General features: G+C 35.2%; 1 protein-coding gene across 4 annotated transcripts in view; it reads left to right on the top strand.

Annotated features, from left to right (window-relative positions):
- Positions 1-19,930, top strand: part of ABHD18 (abhydrolase domain containing 18) — a 49,295-nt gene extending 29,365 nt beyond the window's left edge. For 3 of the 4 annotated variants that reach the window (XM_015541892.2, XM_042983933.1, XM_042983935.1), the window contains 6 exons: positions 4,830-4,968; positions 7,023-7,112; positions 7,775-7,876; positions 11,362-11,740; positions 12,452-12,614; positions 14,106-16,544. In XM_015541892.2, the coding sequence (XP_015397378.1) occupies positions 4,830-4,968; positions 7,023-7,112; positions 7,775-7,876; positions 11,362-11,740; positions 12,452-12,614; positions 14,106-14,157 (925 nt within the window). In that variant the 3' untranslated portion in view covers positions 14,158-16,544. Of the gene's footprint in view, positions 1-4,829; positions 4,969-7,022; positions 7,113-7,774; positions 7,877-11,361; positions 11,741-12,451; positions 12,615-14,105; positions 16,545-19,863 lie in introns of those variants that run through there. The other variant, XM_042983934.1, reaches the window with a different exon arrangement.
- Positions 19,931-27,014: the final 7,084 nt, after the last annotated feature.

Genomic DNA, 27,014 nt, shown 5'->3' with positions numbered 1-27,014 from the left:
TTGTTAGTCTTTGGTTAATCATTTCTAAGTTTAACATGCAAATGTTATTTGGGGAAAAGTTCTGTTATAAAACTGTAGTAGGCATGTTGAGTTAAATTTTTATCTTAAGCTTTTTGCACTTAAAATGTTTGATAAAGAGATAAATAAGAAATTTTAGTGGTGCCTGGGTGGCTCAGTCATTTGAGCATCCGACTTCGGCTCAGGTCATGATCTCACAGTTTGTGGGTTCAAGCCCCACATGGGGCTCTGTGCTGACAGCTCAGAGCCTGGATCCTGCTTCAGATTCTGTGTCTCCCTCTCTCTCTGCCCCTCCCCTGCTCACACTCTGTCTCTCTCTCCTCTCTCAAAAATAAATATTAAAAAAATTTTTTTTTAATTTTAGGGGCACCTGAGTGGCTTATTTGGTTAAGTGTCCTACTTTTGATTTCAGCTTAGGTCATGATCTCATGGTTTGTGGTTTTGAGCCCTGTCTTGGGCTCCATGCTGGTGGTGCAGAGCCTGCTTGGGATTCTCTCTCCCTTTCTCTCTGTCCTTTCTCCACTCATGCTTGCTCTCTCTCTCTCTCAAAATAAACTTAAAATAAAGTTTTTAATAGGCTGATGGAAGATATATTTTATTTATAAAACTGTAACTGAAGAAATGTTAAAACATTTTCCTTCTTAAAGTACATTTACTTACTTCGTGAAATTAACACCACTCCTTTTTATTCTTGCAATATATAGTATAGGTAATCTGAAGATAATCTCTTCTTGGTGTTTAGAAATGATGAACTTTGAAGGCAACTTTTTTTGCATTTCCATAAGCTATGTCATGTTTGGTTTTGATTCATTCAGTAAATATTTGATTCAAAACATTGGGAATATAACAACAAAAAGATAAGGTCCTTACTGTCATAGAGCTTATATTCTAGGATGAGAGATAGATAAAAATAATATAATGAGGAGCCACCAAGGTGAAAACCCAGAGGAAGATCAGCCTCAGAGAAGGAAGAATGAAAAACCTAATATAAGCATGGGAGAGTAGTATAAGACAAGGTCAGAAATGTAGGCAAGGGTCAGATTTATGAAGAGCCATGTGCTTTGAATTTTACTATAAGTGCAGTGGGAAACCTTTGGAGGACCTTAAGGAGAGGAACGATCTGATTTGTGTTATTAAAAGCTTATTTTGGCTTAGTCGGGCTAGTGTAGCAACAGAAAAATCAAATAGGAAGCAATAGCAGTAATGCAGGAGAAAAAAAAGTGACTTTAAGGTAGTGACAGTGGAGATGGAAAGAAGCTCTCATGGGTAATTAGAAGTTGAAATGATAAGACTCACTGATAAATTGGATATTGTTGGTAAGAAATCAAAAGTTCTGACTTGCATGTGTTAAATGTGTGATGTCTGTTAGAACTGCAGGTGGAGAAGTTAAGTAGGGAGTTGGAAAGTCCTGGAGAGGTAGATTTAGAGGCCACATGTTCTATGTGGTCGTGACATGGAAGAGATATAGATGAAATTGGGGTGGGTTGGAAGCAAACCCGTATCCTATGAAGGATAGTTTAGAATAAACTTTGTGAAATGTGAAAAATTAATGTCCAAGCTAAGTAGTTCAAGAATTCTTACTCTGGAACCAAGCTCTGTATTCAGAACTAAGTGTGTCATTTTTACTCTGTTCTATTGGTGGTTAAAAACCCAAAAGAGTTTATTGAGTTATAGTTAGAGGCAGCATGGGTTTAACAGAAAGATGTTGACTTTGGAGTCATAGAGACATAGGTTGCAATTGTAATTTGTCATTTAATAATTGTATTACCTTGGGCTAAGTATCTGTTACCTCATTTATAAGGTGGGAATACTCTATAATTTCTTCCAAACAGAATTGTTGTGAGAATCATGTCTATAAAATATCCTATCATGTATCATCAACCCAAGAAATATTATAATACACCAGTATATTTATTTTTCTCAAATAATTCATTGTAAGAGATGGTTTGCAATTTAAATAGTAAATTTATTTTTATCTCTCTTTTTAAAAGCCATCTTAAAAAGCTTGTTTTCATCAAAAGTGTGAGACTCGGTCCACTGTTATAAATAAATAACCACTGTCCCAGAACCCTACATTAGTAACTTCTATTAAAAGAGCAAACTGAAGTGAGTTTGATAATTCAGACTTCCGTACGAGGCCAAAATACATAATCAGGGGAATTACATGATCATCAATAGAAAATTGGAATGAGAATAAGAAACAAATGTAAGGATACATGGGCTGTTTTATGAGGAAGCACATCTATGATCTATTTTGACAGAGGATAGCATAGTTTCCATAAAGACAAATTCTGACTTAGAGCTCTGAGGAGATGTGGTAGGACAGTGGACATAAGCTCTTTGGGGGCCAGAAATGTGTTTTTCACAACTTGGCATTCCTACGGCTGCTAGTTCTTTGTGCATAATTACCCTACATAGACATACAGTAAACAACCATTGATAAAGTGAATTTTGTACACCTCGACAAGGTTTCATCCAGTGGCCAATCATGTATGTCTTTATATGAACTAAAATTTGAAAACAGATTCTAACTTGGACACTTCAATAATAAGATAGTATTCTTTTTTACCACTAAATAGGCATACCTTGGCGATATTTCACCAGCTGCATTAGCCCCTAACAAGAGTGTCAACCCCTCCTTTGAAGCTAGCCATTATCATCTCTTCTCTAGCTATGAAAGTCCTAGATGGCATCTTCTTCCAACTGAATGCTGTTTTTCAACATTGAAAATCTGTTATTTGTAGCTGCCTTTGTTAGTTATCTTCACTAGATCTTCTGGGTAACTTACTGCAGCTTCCATATCAGTAGTTGCTGCTTTACCTTCTTGCACATTTATGTTATAGAGATGGCCTCCTTCCTTAAACCTCATGAACTAACTTCTAGCTTCAAACTGTTCTTCTGCATCTTCTTCACCTCTCTCAGCCTTCATAGAATTGAAGAGAGGTAGGGCTTTTCTCTGTAATAGGCTTTGGCTTAAGGCAATGTTGTGGCTGGTTTGATTTCTATCCAGACCAGTCTTCTCCAAAATTGAAAACCGTTTTGCTTTCTATTTTGTGTGGTCGCTGGAGTAGCACTTTTAATTTCCTTCAAGAACTTTTACTTTGCATTCACAACTTGGCTAACTGTTTGCTGCAAGAGGCCTAGCTTTTGGCCTATCTCCACTTTTGACATCCCTTCCTCACTAAGCTTGATCATTTTTAGCTTTTGACTTAAAGTGAGAAATGTGTGACTCCTCTTTTTACTTGAACACAGAGGCCATTGTAGGGTTATCAACTGGCCTACTTTCAAGATTTTTATATCTTAGGGAACAGGAAGGTGGGAGAGAGGGAGAGAGGTGGAGAACAGCTGGTCGGTGGAGCTGTCAGAACACACATAACATTTATCCATTAAATTTGCCATCTTATATGCATGCAGTTCCATGGTGCCCCAGAACAATTACAACAGTAACATCACAGATCACCATAACAAATACAATGAAAAGGTTTCTCGATAGTATGAAAATTACTAAATTGTGACAGAGACGTGAAGTTAGCAAATGCTTTTGGAAAAGTAGCATCCGTAGACTTAATCGATACAGGGTTGCCATAAACCTTCAATTTGTTCTTTTTTTAATGTTCATTTATTTATGTACACGTGCGTGTACAAGCAGGGTGGGAGCAGAGATAGATGGAAAGAGAGAATCTCAGGGCTCACACAGGGCTCAGTCTCACAAACTGTGAGATCATGACCTGAGCTGAAATCAGGAGTCGGACACTTAACTGATTAAGGCACCCAGGCACCCCATAAACCTTCAGTTTGTTAGAAATGCAGTGCAATCCAAAGTGCAATAAGATGAAGTATGCCTATATAAGAATGGTTTGGAATCTAAAAAGATTTAAATGCTTCTAATAAGGAAATGTACTTACATGTAAAATTAGTTTCTAAAGACAGAAAATTCTAGTTGAATTGGTTTTGTTTTTATTTTAGAGAGAGCAGGGGAGGGGGTGAGAGAGAGAATCCCAAGTAGGCTCCACACTTGGAGTGGATCCTACCACCCTGGGATCATGACCTGAGCCAAAATCAAGAGTGACACACAACTGACTTAGCCCTCCAGACACCCCTATTTAAGTTAATAAAAAAACATGTATTTTTATGAAAAATTACTTTTTCAACCAACTTTTAATTATTAAAAGTAAAGCATAGGGAATATAGTCAAGAATATTTTAGTAACATTTATATAGTGACATGGTGATTGCAGTTGCCATGGTGAGCATTGAGTAATGTATAAAACTGTCAAATCACCATGTTATACAGCCGAAACTGATATAACATTGTATGTTAATTACACTACTATTTAAAAAATAAAAGATTTTCCAGTTGATTATATTCATAAATTGTGTATTTTTTGAAAATAAGCAACATATTTAAGATTTTGGTAATACATGAGCCTCGTATTAGGTTAAATTCTTTTACATTGCTTTTAAAATTTTTATGCTTTAAGTTCTATTATAATAATTTACCCCTGTGTAAATTCATACGGGACAACCACGAATTTTTTTTAACAGTTTGTTTAAGTGCTATCAAATAAATATATTTCCTGGGCTTCAAAGTAGTTAATTGAATTTCAATAAAGAGCAGATATAACTTTTAAAAAAATAAGTATTAGCTGATTAATATGTAGAATAATGTTGGCACTCTTAATTCCATCAGTTTGTTCCATTAGCTATCTGGTCCTTTAAAAGAAAAACATGAAGTCTGGCTGCCTGTTGTAATTTTGCATATATTAAAATGTAAATACATAAATAATTTTCTCTTTTGTCTTGTGAGGCTAGAAGGTCCAGCCTAAAAAACGTGTCTGACCTTTTTGTGATGGGAGGAGCTCTTGTTTTAGAATCTGCAGCTCTCTTGCACTGGCTAGAGAGAGAGGGTTATGGACCTCTAGGAATGACCGGAATATCCATGGGAGGACATGTAAGCCTTTTAATTTCAACTGATACTTAATTGTGATTATGTTTGTAAGATCTAGAGAATGTAGTTATTTTAAAAATTTACTTAAGATGTAGAATTAATTTTAGTCTTGGCAAAAGCAGGAACAGGTTTTAAACTTTTCCCATTATAATGATTTTTTTTTTGTATGATTTATATAGACAATGATTGTACTTCATAGTCATAGCTCAGGTATTGACTTTAATATTGTATTAAAAGTTAATTTTTATAAAATTTAACTTTTCACATCTGAAATATAAGTGACTTACTTTGCTGTTAAATTGGTGAAGATAGCAAATGTAGAAAATACTTTTCATTTATCTCTTATTGCTGTCCCCAGTGATAAAGAGGTACCTGTTATACCTTTGTCTTCTAGAATATACTGAAACAGCCTCCTAATTGGTTTCTCTTTCTCTAGCCTTTTCTTTCATTAAACTTCTTAGTTTTTCTCCACACCATAACTAGAGTGATTTTCCTAAATCTCATCTGTGCTCTCTCCTGCTTAAAACCTGCCAAAGGCTTGCTATTCCAGTGGGCTAGATATGCTGGGTGCTAGCATTCTCCTAGTGCCTTCTCATGCCTTTTCACCTAACCAAATAACAGTTTGCCCTTCTGGTTCCAGTCTAGAGCTTACTTCCTATGAGAAGTTCCTCCACTCACAGCCTAAACCCTAGACTGTACTTCATCTCTTATTAGTACTTTTTTCACTGCATTTTGATTACTTGTTTAGCAGTTTTTCTCCATGAAGCAGTAGGTTCAGTAAGGGCTATTGATATGCTCTAATTGTTTCCTGAACATATTAGTCACTCCATACATTTTAAAAGAAAGAACAACAAAATATATATAGTTTTCTGTAAGTAATTTGAATTATAAAATTAAGTTTAAAAACTGGCTAAAATTCAGAAATATTATTAGTGAAATTGAAGGGTGGACAATTATTTCTTTTCCCTACCTAGTAATGTTTGCATTGTTATGACCTAGATTAGGATCTTAGAACTTTCACCTGAACTACTGCCTATACTGGTTGGTTTCCTACCTCAGATCTTACTCTTTCCAATCAGTCTTATGAACTGCTATCATTTTAGCTTCCTTGAATCACTTCTTTGACATTGCCACTCTTTTGTTCAGGCCTCTTTATTAATTTCCCATTATATACAGAGCAAAAGGGACCTCTCATCTGTTGCTATTCAGTCTTTCCAGCCTACCTATCTCCCTCACCCCATTCACCATATATGCCCTATTGACCAGCCAAAGTAAGTTATATTGGCTGTTTTCCTAGCAGACTTTGCATTTTTTCACCATCTTGCCTTTGATCATGTTGTCTTCTTTATATAGAAGACAAGACCCCATCTTTCATTTCCCCTAAAGGACAGCCATTTCATGAAGCCTTCTCTGATTCCCCTAGCCAAAAAACTTTTCCTTTCTCTAAACACACACATTACATTATATAAGTTATATAATTTGTTTTGTAGTTCACCAGCTTTTTTACAGTCAGCCTCAAAGGTCTGAGATTTTATAGTTGTGATTTTGTTGTCACTGAGCAGGTCACTTAAGTATGGAGTGTGATTAGCCTCCTGCCTAGCGTCTACATTTCAGCATGTTTGCTCTATATTTACCCAGTAGAAAGTAGTTCTCTGTGGAAGGTCTTGAGATTACTTAAAATTTTCCAATGTACTTTATTACTTTCTAAGGGAGAAGTTATATGTTGTTGTTGAATTTATGATTTGGGGTTTCACAAGGTTGCTAGACATTCTCATGAGTATTTAGAGATTTTTTAAGATTTTATTTTTAAGTAATCTCTTTACCCAATGTGGGGCTCAAACTTACAACCCTGAGATCAAGAGTCGCATGCTCTACCAACTGAGCCAGCCAGGCACTCCAGGTATTTAGAGATTTTGTGTTTATGTCTTATCTTACCAATTACTACTTTCTTCATAGTAAATGAAGTCTTACCAGACTACTTTCTTCATAGTAAATAGTTTTCATTTTAATGAATAGAAATTTAAACAGAAGCTCTCTGACTGTTAAACATATTTCAGATGGCTTCCTTAGCAGTATCCAACTGGCCTAAGCCCATGCCATTGATCCCATGCCTGTCTTGGTCCACAGCATCTGGAGTCTTCACTACGGTAATTTAATTGCAATTAATACTTAAATAGCTATATGTAATGAAAGGTAATTGTTTTGGGGGTTCCTAAAATCCCCTCCAGGTTTGGTGGTTCTCTAGAAGAAATCACAGGACATACCACCTAGTATTACTCACAACTAAGACTTATTATATCAAAAGGATACAATACAGAATTAGCAAAGGGAAAAGGCACATGAGGCAAAGTCCAGAGGAAATCAAGCACAACCTTCCACTGGAATCTCACAGGCTGTGTTTAATTCCTCTAGCAATGCGTTATGACACTATGTACAAAATGTCCATCAGTGAAGGTTGATTGAGCCTGGGAGTCCAGGGTTTTTATCAGGGGTCAATCACTTAGGCAGTCTCTGCCTCATGTACCAAAACTCCAGAGGGAAAGTATGTGTTCAGCAGAAACTACACTGTTTGTCACAATGACTTTATGATTTATCACTTTATCATTTAGAAAGATATATATTGGGGCAAAGAACTGTTTATTAGTCCAGTTCCCAGACTCTAATCAAGGGCCAACATTGCAAGTAGAGCTTTCTAAAGATAGGAAATCTCAAGCCTGCTATGTTTACTCTTTTCTGCACATTAATAATAAAATTATTGGACAAAATGTTTGATAGTGTGGTTTGATCTTAATTTAGTTTGTTATTTTAGGGTGTGCTAAGTAAATCAATTAATTGGAGGGAGCTGGAAAAGCAGTATTATACACAGACAGTTTATGAAGAAGAAATTATTCACATGCTTGAATATTGTGGAGTAAGTATTTTTAATTTCTGCGTAACATTGGAGGGGGGCAAAAGTTGATTGTGTTTCACGTTTTCAATTTTTAAAAAGAATCGCAAATTTGTTAAAAGGCAGTACTGTTTTTTAGTTTTTAAGATTCTTCATTTTAAAATAAAATATAAATAGGGGCACCTGGGTGGCTCAGTTAAGCCTCTGACTCTCGATTTCAACTCAGGTTATGATCTCACAGTTGTGACATCAAGCCCCACGTCAAGCTCTGTGCTAACAGCATGGAGCCTGCTTGGGATTCTCTCTCTCCATCTCTCTCTCTGCCCCTCCCCTGCTTGCACTCACTCTCTCTCTCTCTCAAAAATAAATAAACATTTTAAAAATAAATAAAAGAAAATATAGATATAAAAAATCATGCAAAGCAAATGTATGGCTTACAACATTTATTAAACAGAAAACCTGTTTGTAATAGGCCAAGAATAGAAATTGACCACCCAACACAGAAACCACTCCCATGTGTCCTAATTAAAAAGCTCTTCTCCCTGCACTGCTAATCATTACCCTTATTTTTATAGTAATTACTTCCTTCTGTTTTTAAAATAATTTTATTGTCCAAATATGTATCCTTATATACTACAATTCTTTTTTTTGATGTGCTTTTCTGTGTCTTTTAATCTGTAAGTTCCCTTCCATTCCTTTCCTTTTCCTTATAATTTATCTGTTGAAGAATTTAGACTATTTACCTTTAGAGTTTCTCACCATCTAGATATTTTTTATTGCATTCTCATGGTATAGTTTAGCATGTTCACTCATGCTCTGTATTGCCTGAAAGTTGGCAGCTGGGTCTAGAGGCTTGATTAAACTCAGTTTTTATTTCTTTGGTAGGAGTGTTGGAAGCACATAATGTCCGGTTGTCTCTATTTTGTGGTGTAAGCCTTCATTGATGTTTAATGCCTATGTCTATTAGAGGAGGACTGCAAAATACTGATATTCTAAATCTGTCATTTTTTTATTTATTAATTTTAACACTTGTATAAAAAGGCACTTATTGGTTACCTATTATTTGGCTCAGTTCATATATGAAAGGCAGGATAAATGCTTGATATCTTTCCCTTAACTTACTAGTTTTCAAGATAATGAATTGGTTCCCTCTTAGTCTCCTAAGGTGACCAATTCCTTTCATGGTTTTTTTCTTTTTATGAATTTTTAAATTTTATACATTCAGTTTGGAAGTTACCAAGGATCTCAAGAAATCTCAGAAAAAACATCTATACTATCAATTAGGACTTTTTATTTATGATTACATCACTATAAATCTCACTCTTGTAAAGGAAATCTATCTTGCATAACCTCAAAGGGTATTTACTTGCCTAAGAACTTTGTAACAAAATATCTCTACCTGCTGGTTAGTTCCTTGTGTTCCCCCATACATATAATAAAAAAATGCCTATATTTCAGAACTTATGATAAAACTCAATATGCATCTTTTGAAAGGGATGTCAAAAACTTTGGTTGTCTGAAACAGCAGTGTAGTCTTACCCAGCACTTTTTTTATGTCTCTGACTCTTGGTGGTTGTATACAGCTCTTTTTGTCTCAGAACTTGTTCACAGCAATACATATTCAGGGAATGTCAAGATGGCTTCCTTTTTTGTTATAAAAACTGTGTTTTTCTAATCAAAAGCAGTTAAAGTTGTTGGTGTACCCCTCTGAGTAATTCTGGGGTGCTTGATCTTACATTTCTCAATGTTTTTAGGTGTACAGTTCTTTGGTCCAGATGACTCTAGTGATTTTTTCTGTTAACCAAGTTGTTGGATTTTTTTTCCTGCCTTCAGTCAATTTTTCATTCTTTAATTTTTTAAATAGCTTGTAGGTCATATGTTCAAGCATCAAAAAGTATAAAAAGGCATATAATGAAACAGTTCCTACCCGTACTCCCAATTTGCCTAGGTCCTATCTCCCTCAACAAATAACCCACTATTTATTAATGTTTCAAGGAATTTTTCAAACCAATAGAAATATGACCTTTTTTCTTACCTTTTTTTATGGACTATACACAAATGTTTCCTTTTTCTTTTTTACTGCTGCATGAGACTATATGGATGGACATACCATGATTCATTAACTAGTTCCCTGTTGATGGGTATTAATGTTGTTTCTCATTTTTCACTAGTAAACACTGCCGCCATGAATAAATTTCACAAGTGTAAATTCCTAGAAATGTTGTTCCATTTGTAATGTGGTTAGATTTTGTCTAATTCTAGTTGTTTCAATTTTTACTACCAGCAGGAACATGTGTATCTGTTTTCCCATAATTTCACAAATTCAGTGTGTTAGCAAACTTATGGGTTTCATTTTTTTTGTCAACCTAATGGTGAAAATTGGTATTGTTTTTACTTAGTTTACTTAATTTTAAGTGAAATTGAACATGTTTATAAGTTTAAGGGTAATTTATATTTCATTTTCTGTGACCTTTATGTGCATATCCTTTGCTCACTTTTTCTATTGTGGTTTTGGACTTTATATTCATTTCTAGCTTTTAATAAATTAAAGCAGTTAGCTCTTTGTCATATAAGTTGCAAATATATTTTCCCAGGCTGTCATTTTTTTTTCTTTTGACTTTGTCTTTAGTATTTAACAACGTTTATTTTTACTTAAATTACATTGTACTTACAAGTCCTTAAACTTAGTACATCCTTTTGAGATTTTAATAGGTAATATTTTTTCCTTGATAATTTTTAATTCTTCTTAGTTCAGCCTAAGAAAGGGATTTGAGGTAGCTGATGTGTTACTGCCAGGATACACTCATAAGGCTTTTGGAAGTTCTAAGATTAAGGCAGATCATGAATTTCAAAACTTTAGCAATAAAAACATGATGCAGACTAAATGATACCCTTTATTGTTTAATAGGAAACATTAAGCAATGTAGTATAAGTCATTTATCTTAGTCCTCAGATAAATTCTGAAATCTCTTTTTTCTCCGTTATTTTTTAAGTTATCAAATATATGCAACATAAAATTTACTATTTCAACCATTTTTAAGTGTACAGTTCAATGGTGTTAATAAATGCATTCACATTGTTGTGCAGCCATCACCTTTGTCCATCACCACCATCCATCTCCAGAACTTTTTCATTTTACTGAACTGAAGCTCTGTACCCATTAAACAGTAACTCTTCATTACCCCCTCCTTCCAGCCCCTGGCAATCCCCACTCTATTTTCTGTCTCTATAAATTTGACTACTCTAGGTACCTCATAAAACTTAAAATCATACAGTATTTGTTCTTTGTTTCTGGCTTATTCATTTAGTGTAATGTCTTCAAAGTTCATCCATTGTCGTATGTATCAGAATTTTGTTCCCTTTTAAGACTAAATGATAATCCATTGTATGTCTATAGCACATTTGGTTTATTTATTCATTGATGGACATTTGTGTTTTCTTTTTATTTTAACAAGGTTGTTAAATAAAATGTATTTTATACTAAATGATGTCTTCTTTTGTATATTCAGACAGATTCTTTCAAAATGGGACAAGAGTTTGTGAAACGCTTCCCTATTGGTGCAGACAAGCTAACTAACCTTAATCTGGTGTCTAGAACTTTAAATTTAGATATGACAGACCAAGTTGTATCCCAAAAACCTAGTGACTACCATCAATCTAATAAAACATCTATCAGTGCCACATCAGAAGGACTCTTGTTGCAAGATACCTCTAAGATGGAGTGCTTCAATCAAACACTTTCACCCAATAAAAGTAGTTATACAAGCTGTGGCCCTCAGTCATATCACCTACTCAGTAAAGAACAAAGAAGAAATAATCTTCAGAAAGAATCTTTAATATTCATGAAAGGAGTCATGGATGAATGTACTCATGTGGCAAATTTCTCAGGTACCAATTTTATATGAAATGGAGAATGTTTGCTGATGGTAAATATTTGTGAAATATTTTTAAGGATGCTTTACATTTTAAGGATGTTTACAAAATAATTTCATATTTTCAAGAGTATGTTTATTGTTGGCTCCAAAATGTATTTCACAGGATAAGTTGATTATTTAAATATATTTTATCCATGAAAATCTAAATCCATCTAATTAGGGGTGCCTGGGTGGCTCAGTTGGTTAAGCATCCAGCTCTTGATTTCAGCTCAAGTCATGATCTCACAGTTTGTGCAAGCCCTACGTCGGGCTCTGTGCTGACAGCATGGGGCCTGCTTGGGATTCTCTCCCCCCCCTCTCTCTCTCTCTCTCTCTCTCTCTCTCTCTGAGTCCCTGCCCTGCTAGTGTGCACTCGTGTGCACTCACTCTCTCCTAAAAAATAAATGAGTAAACTTAAAAAAAAAATCCATCTTAATAGTTAACTAAAAATATATTGGATTTCATACCTTCTTTAGAATGTTCATCTCATTGTATTAGAGATGAATATTATGATATTATGTAATATTATAGTTGATTTTTAACTTAATCAAAAAGTTGTAATTTGACCAACTTGACTTACTGTACTATCAAGTATGTTTTATTTTCTAATATGATAGTATTTATATAAAAATCTTAGAACTTTTTAAAAGTATATATGTTGCATCTTTTAAAATTCCATACCTAGTTCCAGTTGACCCAAGCCTCATTATAGTGGTTCAAGCCAAAGAAGATGCCTACATTCCACGAACAGGAGTTCGAAGTCTACAAGAAATCTGGCCCGGTTGTGAAATCCGGTATCTAGAAGGGGGTCATATTAGTGCTTATCTTTTTAAACAAGGACTCTTCAGGTAAGATGATTGGTCTAACATCTATTTATTTGGTTTCATAATTTTTTTGCCTCAAAAAACTTAGAGGATTGGGTATTTTTATTGTACGTTTTAGTCCACTTTCCTTTTTTTCCTTCCCCACTCAGTTCTCACCTTGTGGTATTCTTACCTATCTCATCCTCTTCTTGTTTCTTCTAAAGAACTGGAGAAGTTGTATGATAGGCATATTTTATTGTGTGTTTTTACACTCTTCAAATATTAATAGCCAGGTATTTTAGGGTATAGGGAGGAACACAGTTTGTAAAACTTGCTTTGGTTCATTATGAGTTTTTCACTCCACTCTTTTCTTCTCTCAAGATGGCATAAGTATCTGTGGAATAATTGAGCAATGTTTTTCCGTAGCAAGTGAATATGGAATCTTAAGTGAGAAGTGAAATATTGGTTTTAATGCTAATAACCTTATATGACTCCAGTATTTATTAGAACTTACAAAAACCTTTGATTCTGTATCTCTAGTATTTTACAGCCTTTATTATTTCTACTTCTATTCAGATTTAATGGCAAAAGGTTATCATTGGAATATATTTATCATTAATGGTTAAGTGTATTAGTTCACATAGGTGCTTAGTACCCTGTCCATGATATGTTTCAAAACTGCCAGCTGCAGGGCTGTCTGGGTGGCTCAATCAGTTAAGCATCCGACTTCAGCTCAGGTCATGATCTCAACAGTTCATGGGTTCGAGCCCTGAATCAGGCTCTGTGCTGATAGCTTGGAGCCTGGAGCCTGCTTCGGTTTCTGTGTGTCCCTCTCTCTCTGCCTCTCCCCTGCTCGCTCTCTCTCTCTCTCTCTCAAAAATAAATAAAACCATTAAAAAAACAAAATAAAACTGCCAGCTTTATAGCTATATAATAGAAGAATTGTGTGTACTATATGTTTGACATGTTTTAGCTCTTTTTAATCCAAGAAGTAATTTTGTATGTTGTCACTCATTTACTTCAACTTTTAGATGTCACCTTAAATGTCCAATTAAGATACCTTGTGAAAGTACTATAGGAAACTAAGGCTTTTTCTTTTTCTTTTCTTTTTTTTTTTTAAGGCTTTTGCTTTTAAGTTCAGTTGCTAGGCATATGTGTTTTTCTGGACAAAAAATATCCTTATCTTAATTTATGAAGTAAATTGAATACTACATTATGAAAAGTTTAGTGTAGCCAATTAATTTTCAACAAGTGACTTACATATATACTTTATATTTTTCACATACATAGTATATAAATACATAGATATTATATAAGTTCGAATTCATCATCAGTTGAAAGCACATTTGAGGTTTTCTAGTAGTGGTGAAGTTACATGGACCCAAACACCTATCCTCAGATACCTGCCTCTTTCAGACCTATTTGGAGAGGAAGTCAGGTTGCAAGCCACAGGTAATTTTGGAAATAACTAACAATAAAAGTACTGTCTTCCTTTTTTGCTCATTACTTATAGTTCTTCTTTCATATTTAATTTAGACGTGCCATCTATGATGCATTTGAACGCTTCCTCCATAAATATGCTAACTAATTGGATCACTGTATATAACCAGTATGGCCATCATATTGTTTACAAAAGGAGTTTCATCCTTTGATGATGTGAAGAACAAGCAGACAGCACTAAATATCTAATTTGTATTAATTTAGTCTGGAACTCATATAAATCAGTCATTAACAATCTTTAAATACATTTAAATAATTTTAAACCAATATTTGGATGAAATAATGTTGAAATATTTTGTTACTGTTTTGTGGGAATCCCATATACTCAATGTCTAGTCTGTTGTTGCTATTTATGAAAACTTTAACTTTTTAATTGTGAATAATTTATTAAGATAAATTTATTCATTGAAGCCCTATTGGTTTTTAAAGAACTGCTAAATCAAACTAAGTTTGTAATAACATCAGCCTGTATTGTATACCCTTATGTGATAGTTCTACTATTGACTTGATTTGAGAACATGTTTCTTTCCTTTTATGATTCATAGTGAATTTATAATCTTATTTTCAATTTAATCTCTGCCATGGAAATACTTCATGGTGTGTAAAACGCAGTGTTAACTTTGAATTCTAAAAAATTCCTAATGGCGTCATACATAAGTGGTTTTAATAATTAAAACAAATTGGGAATGCAAATAAGATGCATATGACTTGGCTGTACTTTGAGACTTTGCCAAATACTAGGTTAGAAAACAATGCCAAACCTATTTCCCCTAATTAAAAAGTGTCAGTTCATCAAAAATGGAAATAATGAAAGACTTACTGCATTACTTGATACTGTGTCTTAACATTTTCTTGTATACCTACTCTGGGTTTCCTAAATATCTAACTTTAGTTAGATACACTTAAACAGCTTTGGCTTTTAATTTCAGAAATTAAAGGCCATATATGAAATTGATTTGTTCCATATGAGTTTATTTTACAGAAAAGTTATAGTAACTACTAACTTTTTTAAGGGAAAGATTATATGGCTAGATTTGGTGCTGTGCTTTCGTTTTATGTTAAGTTTCTCAAGCTAAGATCTAAAATGTTTGAAAAAAGTAGAAAGTATTTTTGAGTATTGTATCAAGGTTTGGAATAAATGTACTTGAGTTTTATTTGTTTGAAATCTGTGTTGTCTGTGGATTATTTTAAAATATGTATTCCTAGTGTAGCAAGGATATTTGAATTATAATGTGCCTTCATAGCCTTTTAAAATATTTTGTTACTCTAATGTTCCCATCACCTTAACTTTTAAAAGCTATTTAAAAGTCACTAATGTGAAGTCATTAATGGTATACAAAATCATAAATTCTGTGAAACTGCTTTGGCATAGGCAACCAAAACAACTTGGTTACAGCCATTTGGTCTTTAGCAGTTTTATATCTTCAGATTAGAACCTTTACTTTTAACTGAAAATATAAAATATACTAAAATTTTTAAACAAAATACCCTTTAAAGATAAAGTAAAATTTATTGTTAACTGAATTACAAGCATTTTCTTCATATATAGTGAGGCAATATGATTGAATGCTTTCTGAACTATGGCTTTAGTAATTTATTACTAAATAAATTTAGAAATTTATTTTTCACCTAAATATTTCTTACTAAGCAGTAATGTACTGTGGTATATAACTTTCTATTGGTAAAAGAATGAAATTTCATTTCATTTTAATTAACTCTTAGGCATAACTAATTTTTCCCAAATGTGAAAGGAGGTATTTTAAAAATTTCATCTCTTAAGCAGATGTTTTAAAGAATATATCCATGCAACTTCCTAAATTGATTAATTCAAGGTGCAAAATACCTTATCCTAAAGTTTTTTTTATCCATACATCCCAAAATAGTGACTCAAGCTTCATATATCTGTGTAGAAAACACACACACACACACACACACACACACACACACTATATATATATGTGTGTGTGTGTGTGTGTGTATATATACACACACACATACATATATAGACAACATATATATTTTAAAAAGTGCAGTCTGCCATTTTGAGAATTGGGTATATAAACTACTAGAAATTCATTTAGGCCACAGTTGCAAACTGGCAGTATTGGTATTCAGGCAGCTTGGCCCACAGCTGTTTTATTCAGTGTGCATAATGTTTTAAAATTGTTGTAATTTGAAGTCTTTCAACTGGGCATGCATTCCCTAGTTTGCCACAGCCTACTAGACTCCTTATATAAGGCTGCTTCACTACTTTGTGTTTCCTACTTAGCCCTGAACACATCTGAGTTTGAGACCCCTGATTTAGATCTATGGTTAGAAATTTCTGAATTTCATGATTTGCTGTTGTAATTACTATTAATTATTTTATCATAGCATTTTAGATTGTTTGTTATGAATGTCATTTTTTAATGTGGTGCTTTCTCTTGGAAAGATTATTAAATTAATACTGTAACTGAAAAAAATTTTTAATCATTTCTGAATATTTTATACTTCACAATAAAAGTCTCTTAAAATTAATTATTTCATATATTCAAGAGGATTTATTCTAAATACAAAAAACATGTGTCACATTTGATTGTGTCCAAACTTGAATTGACTGTGTGTTCCTTCTTAGTTCTATTGTAAACCAAACAAGGTAAGGCAGAAATAAGCAAGGGAGGCTCTATCAGAATAGTATTCAGTAACTGCAACAAGAGTCAAATTTACCCCCAAGTTGTGTGATCTCAGGGAAACTATGATAGAAGATAGGATTGTGTAGGCAGAGGGAAAGATTAGGGCCTGAGGTCCCTGGATGGGGAAAAACACCTATTTTGGAACAATGCTGGGAGTGTCTAACCACAGGAAGTCCCCTCAGTCATGAGGTTCCTCTTAAGAATGTAACAGACCCCACCTACTCCTCCTCAGGTTTCCCCTCTGGAATTTGACAGAAGACTTAAGTATGGCCATAGACCACCCCTCATACAATGGAAATGAGCCAATCAGAAATGGACAACCCAGCATGTAGAACTATCAAGCCAATAAGGATAGAAACTGAGAAGGAACAAGGGGAAATGGAGGGGGGAGGGCTGACCAGAACCTTATAAAACAAGGACCCTTGCCTATAGTCCTTGGGCATTCACTTTCAAATGTACTCTCTCTATACAAGAGCTTTCCTTCTATTCTTCCTTTCTAATCTTATATTCTAATAAACTTTTGCCTGCTGCTCATTTAGTGTCCACCTCTTCATTCATTGAAGCAGCAAGACAATGAATCCCGGGTATTGTGGTAAAAAAAAATGCAACAAAACCAGCATTCTGACAAACTGTATTATTTTTTTTTTTTTGAAGGGGGGAGGGACAGAGAGAGAGAGTCTTGGGCAGTCTCCACACCCAGCACCTAGCCAATTCTGGGCTAGATCTCACAACCAGCCCTGAGATAATGACCTGAGCCAAAATCAAGAGTGAGACACTTAACTGCTTGAGGCACCCAGCCATCCCTGACAGACCATACTTACCTGAATGTTGTATAACTCACTCTTGGACATAATTAGATTTATACTATTACATGTATAAGCAATTAAATCTAGAGATAAGAATTTAATTATAGGACTCAGAATGGGGATGCTGGTCAGAGGCTGCTATAGAAATTGGGTTTGGAAATGAAAGATTTTGGCAGATAAGAAAAAGGGAATAGAAGTACATTTGGACTGTTTTGCAGAAGTAGAAAAACTTAATTCTAGGAATATTCTTATAGGCAGAATCCTAGGAAACCAATGCTTTCATGAAGAACTTTGAAAACAGTTTAGAAAATGTTGGACCAAAACCTAAAAAGATTTTCTTCAGGACCGTTAGAGCTAATGTGCACATTCACGAGATTGTATTAAAAGAAAATGTAAACTTACCATGAAAAGTCTAATCTGTGTATAAACTTGTGACTAACTGAGGTATAACTGTTTTCCTATATAACGTACCTGGATAATTCCATAGAAAGAAAGCTGTATCCTGACACTTTGCTGCTGAAAGTGTGGTCAGTAGATTGGTAGCATGCTCAGGGAGCTTGTTAGAAACTCACAATCTCAAGCAGTATTCAAACATACTGAGTCAGAATTTACATTTGGACAAGATAGTTCAAATACACGTTAAATTTTCAAAAACACCCACTTTGAGTCAGTGGTTCTCAAATTTTAGCTTGCATTGAAATCACCTGGAACCTTGTTAAAACAGATTTTTAGATCCCATTACCCTGAGTTTCTGATTCAGTAAGAGGGAAAGGCCTCCTGAATTTGTATTTCTAACAAGTTTCCTAGGATGTTGATTGCTATCTGTCTAAGGGTTACACTTTAAGAATCAAAGAGCCATGGCTCTAATTGGATCTCAGGCCTGGAACATACCAAAATCACCTGGGGTGTTTTAAAAGCATAGGTAAGTAGGTGTCCTTACCTATGCTGGATCTCTTCACACAGAGATTCAGATTCAATTGGCTTGCAGTTGGCATTTTTAAAGCTCCCTAGGTGATTCTGATGTGCAGCCAGGTTTAAGAACCATGTGCTTTAAAGGATGCAAGGGAAGAGGAATAGCTCCTGAAGAAAAGGATGTAAAGTCATTAAATCAACATAGATTTTGGAAAGGAATTACTGATTTTCTGGGTGTTACCAGCACCTCAGAAGTATTAAAATAGCCCAGAGGGCCTGTGTTCCTTTTGCTTCTCCTATTTTGTTACAGGTAGAAGTGCATTAGAGTAGGATGAGCTGGGGGTGGATTTGGGCACTTATGTGCAGCAAAGCTTCTTTAAATCGTAAACTTTAACTCATCTAGGCAACTTAAAGCAGACAAGTATAGGCAAAGAAGAAATGCTAACCTCTTTGCTTTCTTTTCTTCAACCATAAAGACTACATCTTCCCTTCTTAACCTTATGAAATTGCTTTAAAAAATGCAGATACTGGGGTGCCTCGGTGGCTTGGTCGGTTGAGTATCCAACTCTTGATTTTGGCTCAGGTCATGATTCCAGGGTTATGGGATTGAGCCTCCCATCAGGCTCCGCACTGGGTGTGGAGCCTCCCTCTGCCCCTCCCCACTGCTCACATGCTCTGTGCTCTCTCCCTCTCTCTCTCTCATAAGATTAAAAATAGAAGAAAATAAAATAAAAATGGAGATATGATGCCTCTTTGAAAAGTTAAAGCATGTCTTTAGAAATCATTCATTTCTAGAGCAGTTAATCCTCAACTTTTCCATCCATCTCAGTTGACAAAATCGTTGCCTTCATTATTGTATGTTTTAGAGACACTTGCTACTCAACTTGAAGACTTGATACATTTCCCTTGCCCTGTAGATGACTCTGATTTTAAGTTCTAACACTTAAGGAAAAGACAATTACTGATTCTGCTGAGTTTTTACTCACATTCAACTGTAAACCTACACCAACAACTTCACCTGCTAAGCATTCTTTTCCGAAGTCACAACTCAACAAAACAATTGGACTGTTGATAGACAGTGACAATATGGAATATGAAATTTATGTTTTATTTGGAAATATAAATGTGTTTATACATTTATTACTTCACTGGATTCCTTCTAGATGTCATTTTATACCAATATTGCCTTAGATTATAAAGTAGGAGAAAATAAATTGGCATTCTGCAAGATGCACTGGTAAGCCCTTTTGAGTAATAAAATCTACCTTGAGAGGAGATATGTTTGCTGTCACTTGCAGAACTGTACCATCAGGACTATCTGGGGTTTGCTCTTATTTCTGCTCTTGTTTCTGCTCTTATTTCATGTCTTTAATTCACTCTTTTGTATTTCCAAAATGAATGCAGATTCTGGGGGCTGGTCTAGTAATTTTCCGATGTCCTGACACCAACCAGTTCTTCAAGTTTTCATATCAGAAGGTAGGCAATCACATCTCTCCTGGGACCGAATTCATGAGAATAGACGAGTAAAAGATTCACCAAATGCACATTTCTTTTTAAATGTATTTGTAAAACAAAGAACTGTATGTGAGAGTTCTGACTATATTTCAAGAGGACAGGGATCACAATGATTATCACATTCCCAAACTCAAACTTGCAACCTCATAGCCAGATAGACAGATTTACTTATACTGCATTTAAGTCCACTTATTTGTTTATTCATTCACTTAAAATATATTTACTGAGTACCAGAAGTAAAATGGTCAAACAAGATGCTTAAACTAATTTTCAAGGACTAGACGAGTTCCTTTTGATTTGAATTCCATAGCAATTTCTGGCTTAGCTCTATACACAGATTATTTTTTTAATTTTTATTTATTTTTATTTTTTAATGTTTATTTATATTTGAGAGAGATAGAGACAGAGTGTGAAATGGGAAGGGCAAAGAGAGGGGAGACACAATCTGAGGCAGGCTCCAGGCTCCACAGAGCCCAAGGCGGGGCTCGAGCTCATGAACTGTGAGATCATGACCTGAGCTGAAGTCAGACACTTAACCGACTGAGCCACCCAGGCACCCCCACAGATTATTTTTCAAATAGCTTTATTAAAATATAATTTACGGGGCGCCTGGGTGGCTCAGTCGGTTGAGTGTCCGACTTCAGCTCTGGTCATGATCTCACCGTTCCTGGGTTGGAACCCCGCATCTGGCTCTGTGCTCACAACTGGATGTCTGGAGCCTGCTTCGGATTCTGTATCTCTCTCTGCTCCTCCCCCATTATCTCTCTCTCTCTCTCTCTCTCTTTCTCGCTCGCTCTGTGTCTCAAAAATACACATTAAAAAAATATATATATACATATGTATGTGTGTATATATATATATATATATATAATTTACACAACATAAAACTTATTGATTTAAAGTATACAATAGTTTGGGGTATATATTTTTAAAACTAAAGTGGTTTTTTTTAATGTGTATTTATTTTTGAGAGAAAGAGAGAGAGAGCTCATGTACACATGGGGGAGGGGCAAAGAGAGAGGAAGACAGAGAATCCCAAGCAGGCTCCTCGCTGTCAGTACAGAGCCCAACTTGGGGCTTGAACTCACAAACCGTGAGATCATGACCTGTGCCAAAATCAAGAGTTGAATTCTTAACCAACTGAGACACCCAGGCACCCCGGGTATATTACATTATTAATTATTTTTAACTGTGGTAAAATTATAAGACATAAAACTTACAATTTTAACCACTTTTAACTGTACACATCAGTGGCACTGATTACATTCACAATATTGTGCAACCATCACCACTATCTATTTCCCAAACTTTTTTACCAGCCTACATAAAATGATTTTTAAATAGTTCTTTTAAATTGATGGAAAAGTCTGACTCTTCTCCTCTTATACCACTGGACATATTGCCCCTACATATTTTGAACAACCCAATGTGTTCTTCGTCCTAACTTTCATTGGAATTTGTGTCAGTCCTAACCCTTGTTATCCATAAATAAATTCCTCAATTTCTAAAACACTCATTAATTACAACTTTTAGAACAGAGATGCACACCACAAAGCTATACTTTATCTTTTAAGCTTAACTTTGTTGTCTTAACTTCCATCGATAACTTAATTCAATAACCTCTAAATTCAACTTGGAGGTATCTGAAAACTCAAAATATCCAAAATTGAACTCATTATCCCTGTCACCCAGGAATTTCCCAAGCTTCTCCCAATTTGTTCTTTATTAATCTTCTTGGTTTTTGGTAGCCACCACCTACCCCGTTATTCAAACAAAAAGGAACATCCTTTACCCTTCACTTATACTCTCCTCTTATACCCATTCAATTCCTCAGTCTTGTTATTTCTCAAAAACCTCAATAACCCGCTCCTTTCCAAACCCACTATCACAGTCTTAGTTCAGGATTGTGTTATCTTTTCTCAGAATGACTATAATGTCCCCTTCACTTTTTTAAATGTTTATTTATTTTGAGAGTGGAAGAGCATGAGCACAGGGGGGTGGATGCAGAGACAGAGGGAGAGAGAGAATCCCAAGCAGGCTCTGTGCCATCAATGCAGAGCTGGACGCAGGACTTTATCTTAGGAACCATGAGATCATTAAACTGAGCTCTGAAGTGAAGAGTCTGATGCCCAGCTGACTGAGCCACCCAGGTGCCCCTGCAATATCCTCTATAAAAATACAGAGTACCCCTGAACCACCCAGAGGTACCTGGTGGCTCAGTTGAGTGTCTGAGACTTGATTTCAGCTCAAGTCATGATCTCACGGTCGTGAGATCAAGCTCTGCATCAGGTTCCATGCTGGACATGGAGCCAGGTTAAGATTCTTTCTCTCCCTCTCTATCTGCCTCTTCCCCAAGAGTGTTCTCCCTCTCTCTCTCTCTCTTTCTCTCTCAGAAAAAAAAGACAGTCTTTTCAATAAATGATACTGGGAAAACTGGTTATCCAGATGCAAAAGAATGAATTTGGACCCTTAATTCACACCATATATAAAAAATTAACTCAAAATGGATAAAAAACTTTTCAAAGATAAAACCAGAAAAGTCAAGGGATGCCTGTGTGACTCAGTCAGTTAGTTCAGCGTCTGACTTTGGCTCAGGTCATGATCTCATAGTTCATGAGTTTGAGCCCTGCATAGCACAGAGCCCTCTTTGGATTCTCTCTCTCTCTCTCTCTCTCTCTCTCTCTCTCTCTCTCTCTCTCTCTCTCTGCCCTTCCCCCACTCATGCACATGCGTACTCTTTCTCTCCTTCTCTCTCAAAAATAAACATTAAAAAAACATATATATAAGTCATAGGAGAAAACACAGAGGGAAAAGATTCATGACATTGGATTTGGCAATGATTTCTTGTATATGACATCAAAGGCACAAGCAACAAAAGAAAAATTGGACTTCATCAAAATTTAAAAACTTTTGGGCATCAAAGAACTCTATCAAGAAAGAAAGGCAACTAGAATGGGAGAAAATATCTACAAACCATATATCTGATAAGGGATTAATATTCAGAGCATTTAAAGAACTACAACTCAACAACAACAAAAATCCCAATTTAAAAATGAGCAAAGGACTGGAATAGACATTTCTCCAGAGGAGAGATGCAAATAGCCAATGATACATAACGAGACTGGGGCGCCTGGGTGGCTCAGTCGGTTGGGCATCCAACTTCAGCTCAGGTCACGATCTTGCAGTCTGTGAGTTCGAGCCCCACATCAGGCTCTGTGCTGACAGCTCAGACCCTGGAGCCTGCTTTGGATTCTGTGTCTCCCTCTCTCTCTGTCCCTCCCCCACTCATGCTCTGTCTCTTTCACTCTCAAAAATGAATAAATGTTAAAAAAAAAAATTTTTTTAAGTACATACATAACAAGATCACCAGGGAAATGCAAATCAAAACCACAGTGAGGAGCACGTGGGTGGCCCTGTTGGTTGAGTGACTGACACTTGATTTCAGTTCAGGTCATGATCCCAGGGTCGTGAGATTGAGCCCTGCCTCTGTCTAAGGGCTAAGGCTGCTTAAGATTCTCTCTTTCTCCCTCTGTCCCTCTCCCTTGCTTACACTCTCCTTCTAAACACACACACACACACACACACACACACACACACACACACACACATACACACACACCCCACAGTGATATACCATTTCACATCCATTAGGATGGCTTCAACAAATGAAAAATAACAACTGTTGGTGAGGATGTAGAGAAACTGGAACACTTATGTGTTGATGGTATGAATGTAAAATGGTACAGCCACTATGTAAAATGGTATAGCATTTCCTCATAAAATTAAACATAGAATTATCATATGATCCAGCAATGCCACTTCTGAGTATCTACCCAAAATAATTGAAAGCAGGAACTCGAACAGACACTTATACACCACTATTCAGAGCAGCATTATTCCCAATATCCAAAAGGTGGAAACAACGCAAATGTTCATTGGGATATGAATGAAAAAACAAAACATATATGTAACGGAATATGATTCAGTCTTAAAAAGCAATGGAATTCTGACAAACCCTACAACATGGATGAACCTTGGGAAAAAATTTAGCTAAGTGAAATAAGCCAGACACAAAAAGACAAATAATATATTATTCCACTAACATGAGGTATCTAGAGTAGTCAATTCAGAGACAACAAGTAGAATGTTGGTTGCCAGGGGATGAGAGGAGAGGGGAATAGGAACTTATTGATCAATATTGATTGAATACAGAATTTGGGAAGATTAAAAATTTCTGGAGATGGATGGTAGTGATGATTGTACAATGTGAATGCACATAATGACACTGAACTGTACACTTAAAAATGGTTAAAATGGTAAAATGATCACAGAAAAAAGTTATAAATGTACTATTGAAAAATCTCTAAAGGGGAAAAAAAATAGTGAATAGGGGAGGGACCAGGATGCAAAGATAGCAACCAACTATAAGCTTCTCTTTGGGAAACTGCTAGAAAGGCCAGCAGTGACTAGATGGGGAAATTAAAATTTAGACAAATTAAATTTTGTCTATATATTGATGAGAATGATCCAGGAGAAAAAAACTATTCATTCGGGAAAGGGATCACAGAACAAATTCCTTGAATAGGAAAGAAAAATTTCAAAACTTACTGTAAAACTGAAAGATTTCATAATTGTCTTTAATTTTTCTGATTGATAACCTTGTTTGAACATTGTTAAACAAAAAAATAGGAGTATTTTTATTATTTTATTATTGAATTTTCAGTCTTGGAATTATATTTTTTAAATTAGGCATTAAGTGTTCTAAGTAGTTCATCTTTTTAAGACATAGATATCAACATAATACATAGCCTCCTATGAAGTATATATTTTTCCAAGTGTCCAGTTAAATTACAGTAATATCTGGTATTTCATAGTAAACACCCATACTTTTACTGAGGTTTTTAAATTAAATACTACTGTCCTTGGACAAAATACTCAAAGTAACATTATCTAATCATACATACTTAAAAAGATACTCTAAAATGTTATGATTTCACCCCACATTTTGTACCTTGGTTGAGTCAGGACTTATCTCTGATCTTCCTATATTTTCTTACTTAGATTTTAACTGACAAATGAGAAACTAAAAATCTTGAAACTTTATTTCTAAGTTGTTCAAAATAAAAGGAAATTTTTGGGCACCTGGATGGCTCAGTTGATTAAGCGTTTGAGTTTGGCTTAGGTCATGAGCTTGTGGTTTGCTGATTCCAGCCCCATATTGAGCTCTGTGCTGACAGTGTGGAGCCTGCTTGGGATTCTCTCTCTCTCCCTCTCTCTCTCTGCCCTCCCCCACTTGGACTTTCCCTCTCTCTCAAAAATAAATAAATAAACTTTATAAACAAATAAATACATACATAAATTAAAGGAAATTAAAAAAATTGATTTTTAACCTATCAATCAATGATAATGACCAAGAAGAGTTTCCTTCAAGATTTCCTAAGGTTATATATAATGTCAGGTGAAAAGGTAAGGAGATTATATATATATATATATATATATATATATATATATATATATGTCTATAGATATAATAGATATATAGATATCTATATTACATATATATGTGTGTGTGTATGTGTGTATATATATATATGTGTGTGTATATATATATATATATATATATATATATATATATAGCCAAGAAACAGGAAATCTTTATCCATTCATCAATTAATGGACCCTTGGGCTGCTTCCATAATTTGGCTACTGTAGATAATGCTGCTGTAAACATCAGAGTACATGTATCCCTTTGAGTCAGTATTTTTGTATTCTTTGCATAAATACCTACTAGTGTGATCGCTGGATAGTAGGGTATTTTCAACTTTGGAAGAACCTCCATACTGCTTTACAGAGTGGCTGCACCAGTTTGCATTACCACCAGCAGTGCAAGAGGGTTCCCCTTCACTACATTCTCATCAGAACTATTGTTTCTTGTACTGTTGATTTTAACCATTCTGACATGTGTGAGGTGATATCTCATCGTAGTTTTGAATTGTATTTCCCTGATGATGAGTGATGTTGAGCATCTTTTCACGTGTCTGTTGGCCATCTGTACATCTTCTTTGGAAAAATGACTATTCATGTCTTCTGCCCATTTTTTTTTTAATTTTTTTTAATGTTTATTTATTTTTGAGACAGAGACAGAGCATGAACGGGGGAGGGTCAGAGAGAGGGAGACACAGAATCTGAAACAGGCTCCAGGCTCTGAGCTGTCAGCACAGAGCCCGATGCGGGGCTCGAACTCACAGACAGCGAGATCATGACCTGAGCCGAAGTCGGCCGCTTAACCGACTGAGCCACCCAGGCGCCCCTCTTCTGCCCATTTTTAATTGGATTATTCATTTTTTGGGTGCTCAGTTTTATAAGTTCTTTATATATTTTGGATACTAACACTTAATCAGAAACGTCATTTGCAAATATCTTCCCTTTGAGTTTTGTTGTGTCCTTTCTCCTTGGCTGTGCAGAAGCTTTTTATTTTGATGATGTCCCAATAGTTTATTTTTGCTTTTGTTTCCCATGCCTCCAGAGATATATCTAGAAAGAAGTTACTACAACTGATGTCAAAGAGGTTACTGCTTGTGTTCTCCTCTATGATTTTTATGGTTTCAAGTCTCATATTTTGGTCTTTAATCCCTTTTGAATTTATTTTTGTATATGGTGTTGAAGTGGTCCAGTTTCATTCTTCTGTATAGTATGTTGCTGTCCCGTTTTCCAAACACCATTTGTTGAGGAGACAGTCTTTTTCCCATTGGATATTCTTTTCTGCTTTGTGGAAGATTAATTGATCATATAGGTGTGGGTTCATTTCTGGGCTTTTTATTCTGTTTTAATGGCCTATGCAAGTACCATATGCCAGATTTTTGTGCCAGCACCACACTGTTTTGATTACTACAGGATTATAATATAATTTGAAGTTTGGAACTATGATTCCTCCAGCTTTGCTTTTCTTTTAGAAACCCATTTATTTACTATGAATATTATTCATTCCCATGAAACTCCAAGTGCTGCAACACAAAAAAACAGATTGATGTTAATTCCAC

This window comes from Panthera tigris, chromosome B1 (assembly GCF_018350195.1).
Source record: "Panthera tigris isolate Pti1 chromosome B1, P.tigris_Pti1_mat1.1, whole genome shotgun sequence".
Lineage (NCBI taxonomy): Eukaryota > Metazoa > Chordata > Mammalia > Carnivora > Felidae > Panthera > Panthera tigris.
This window is presented reverse-complemented; position numbering and strand designations above follow the sequence as displayed.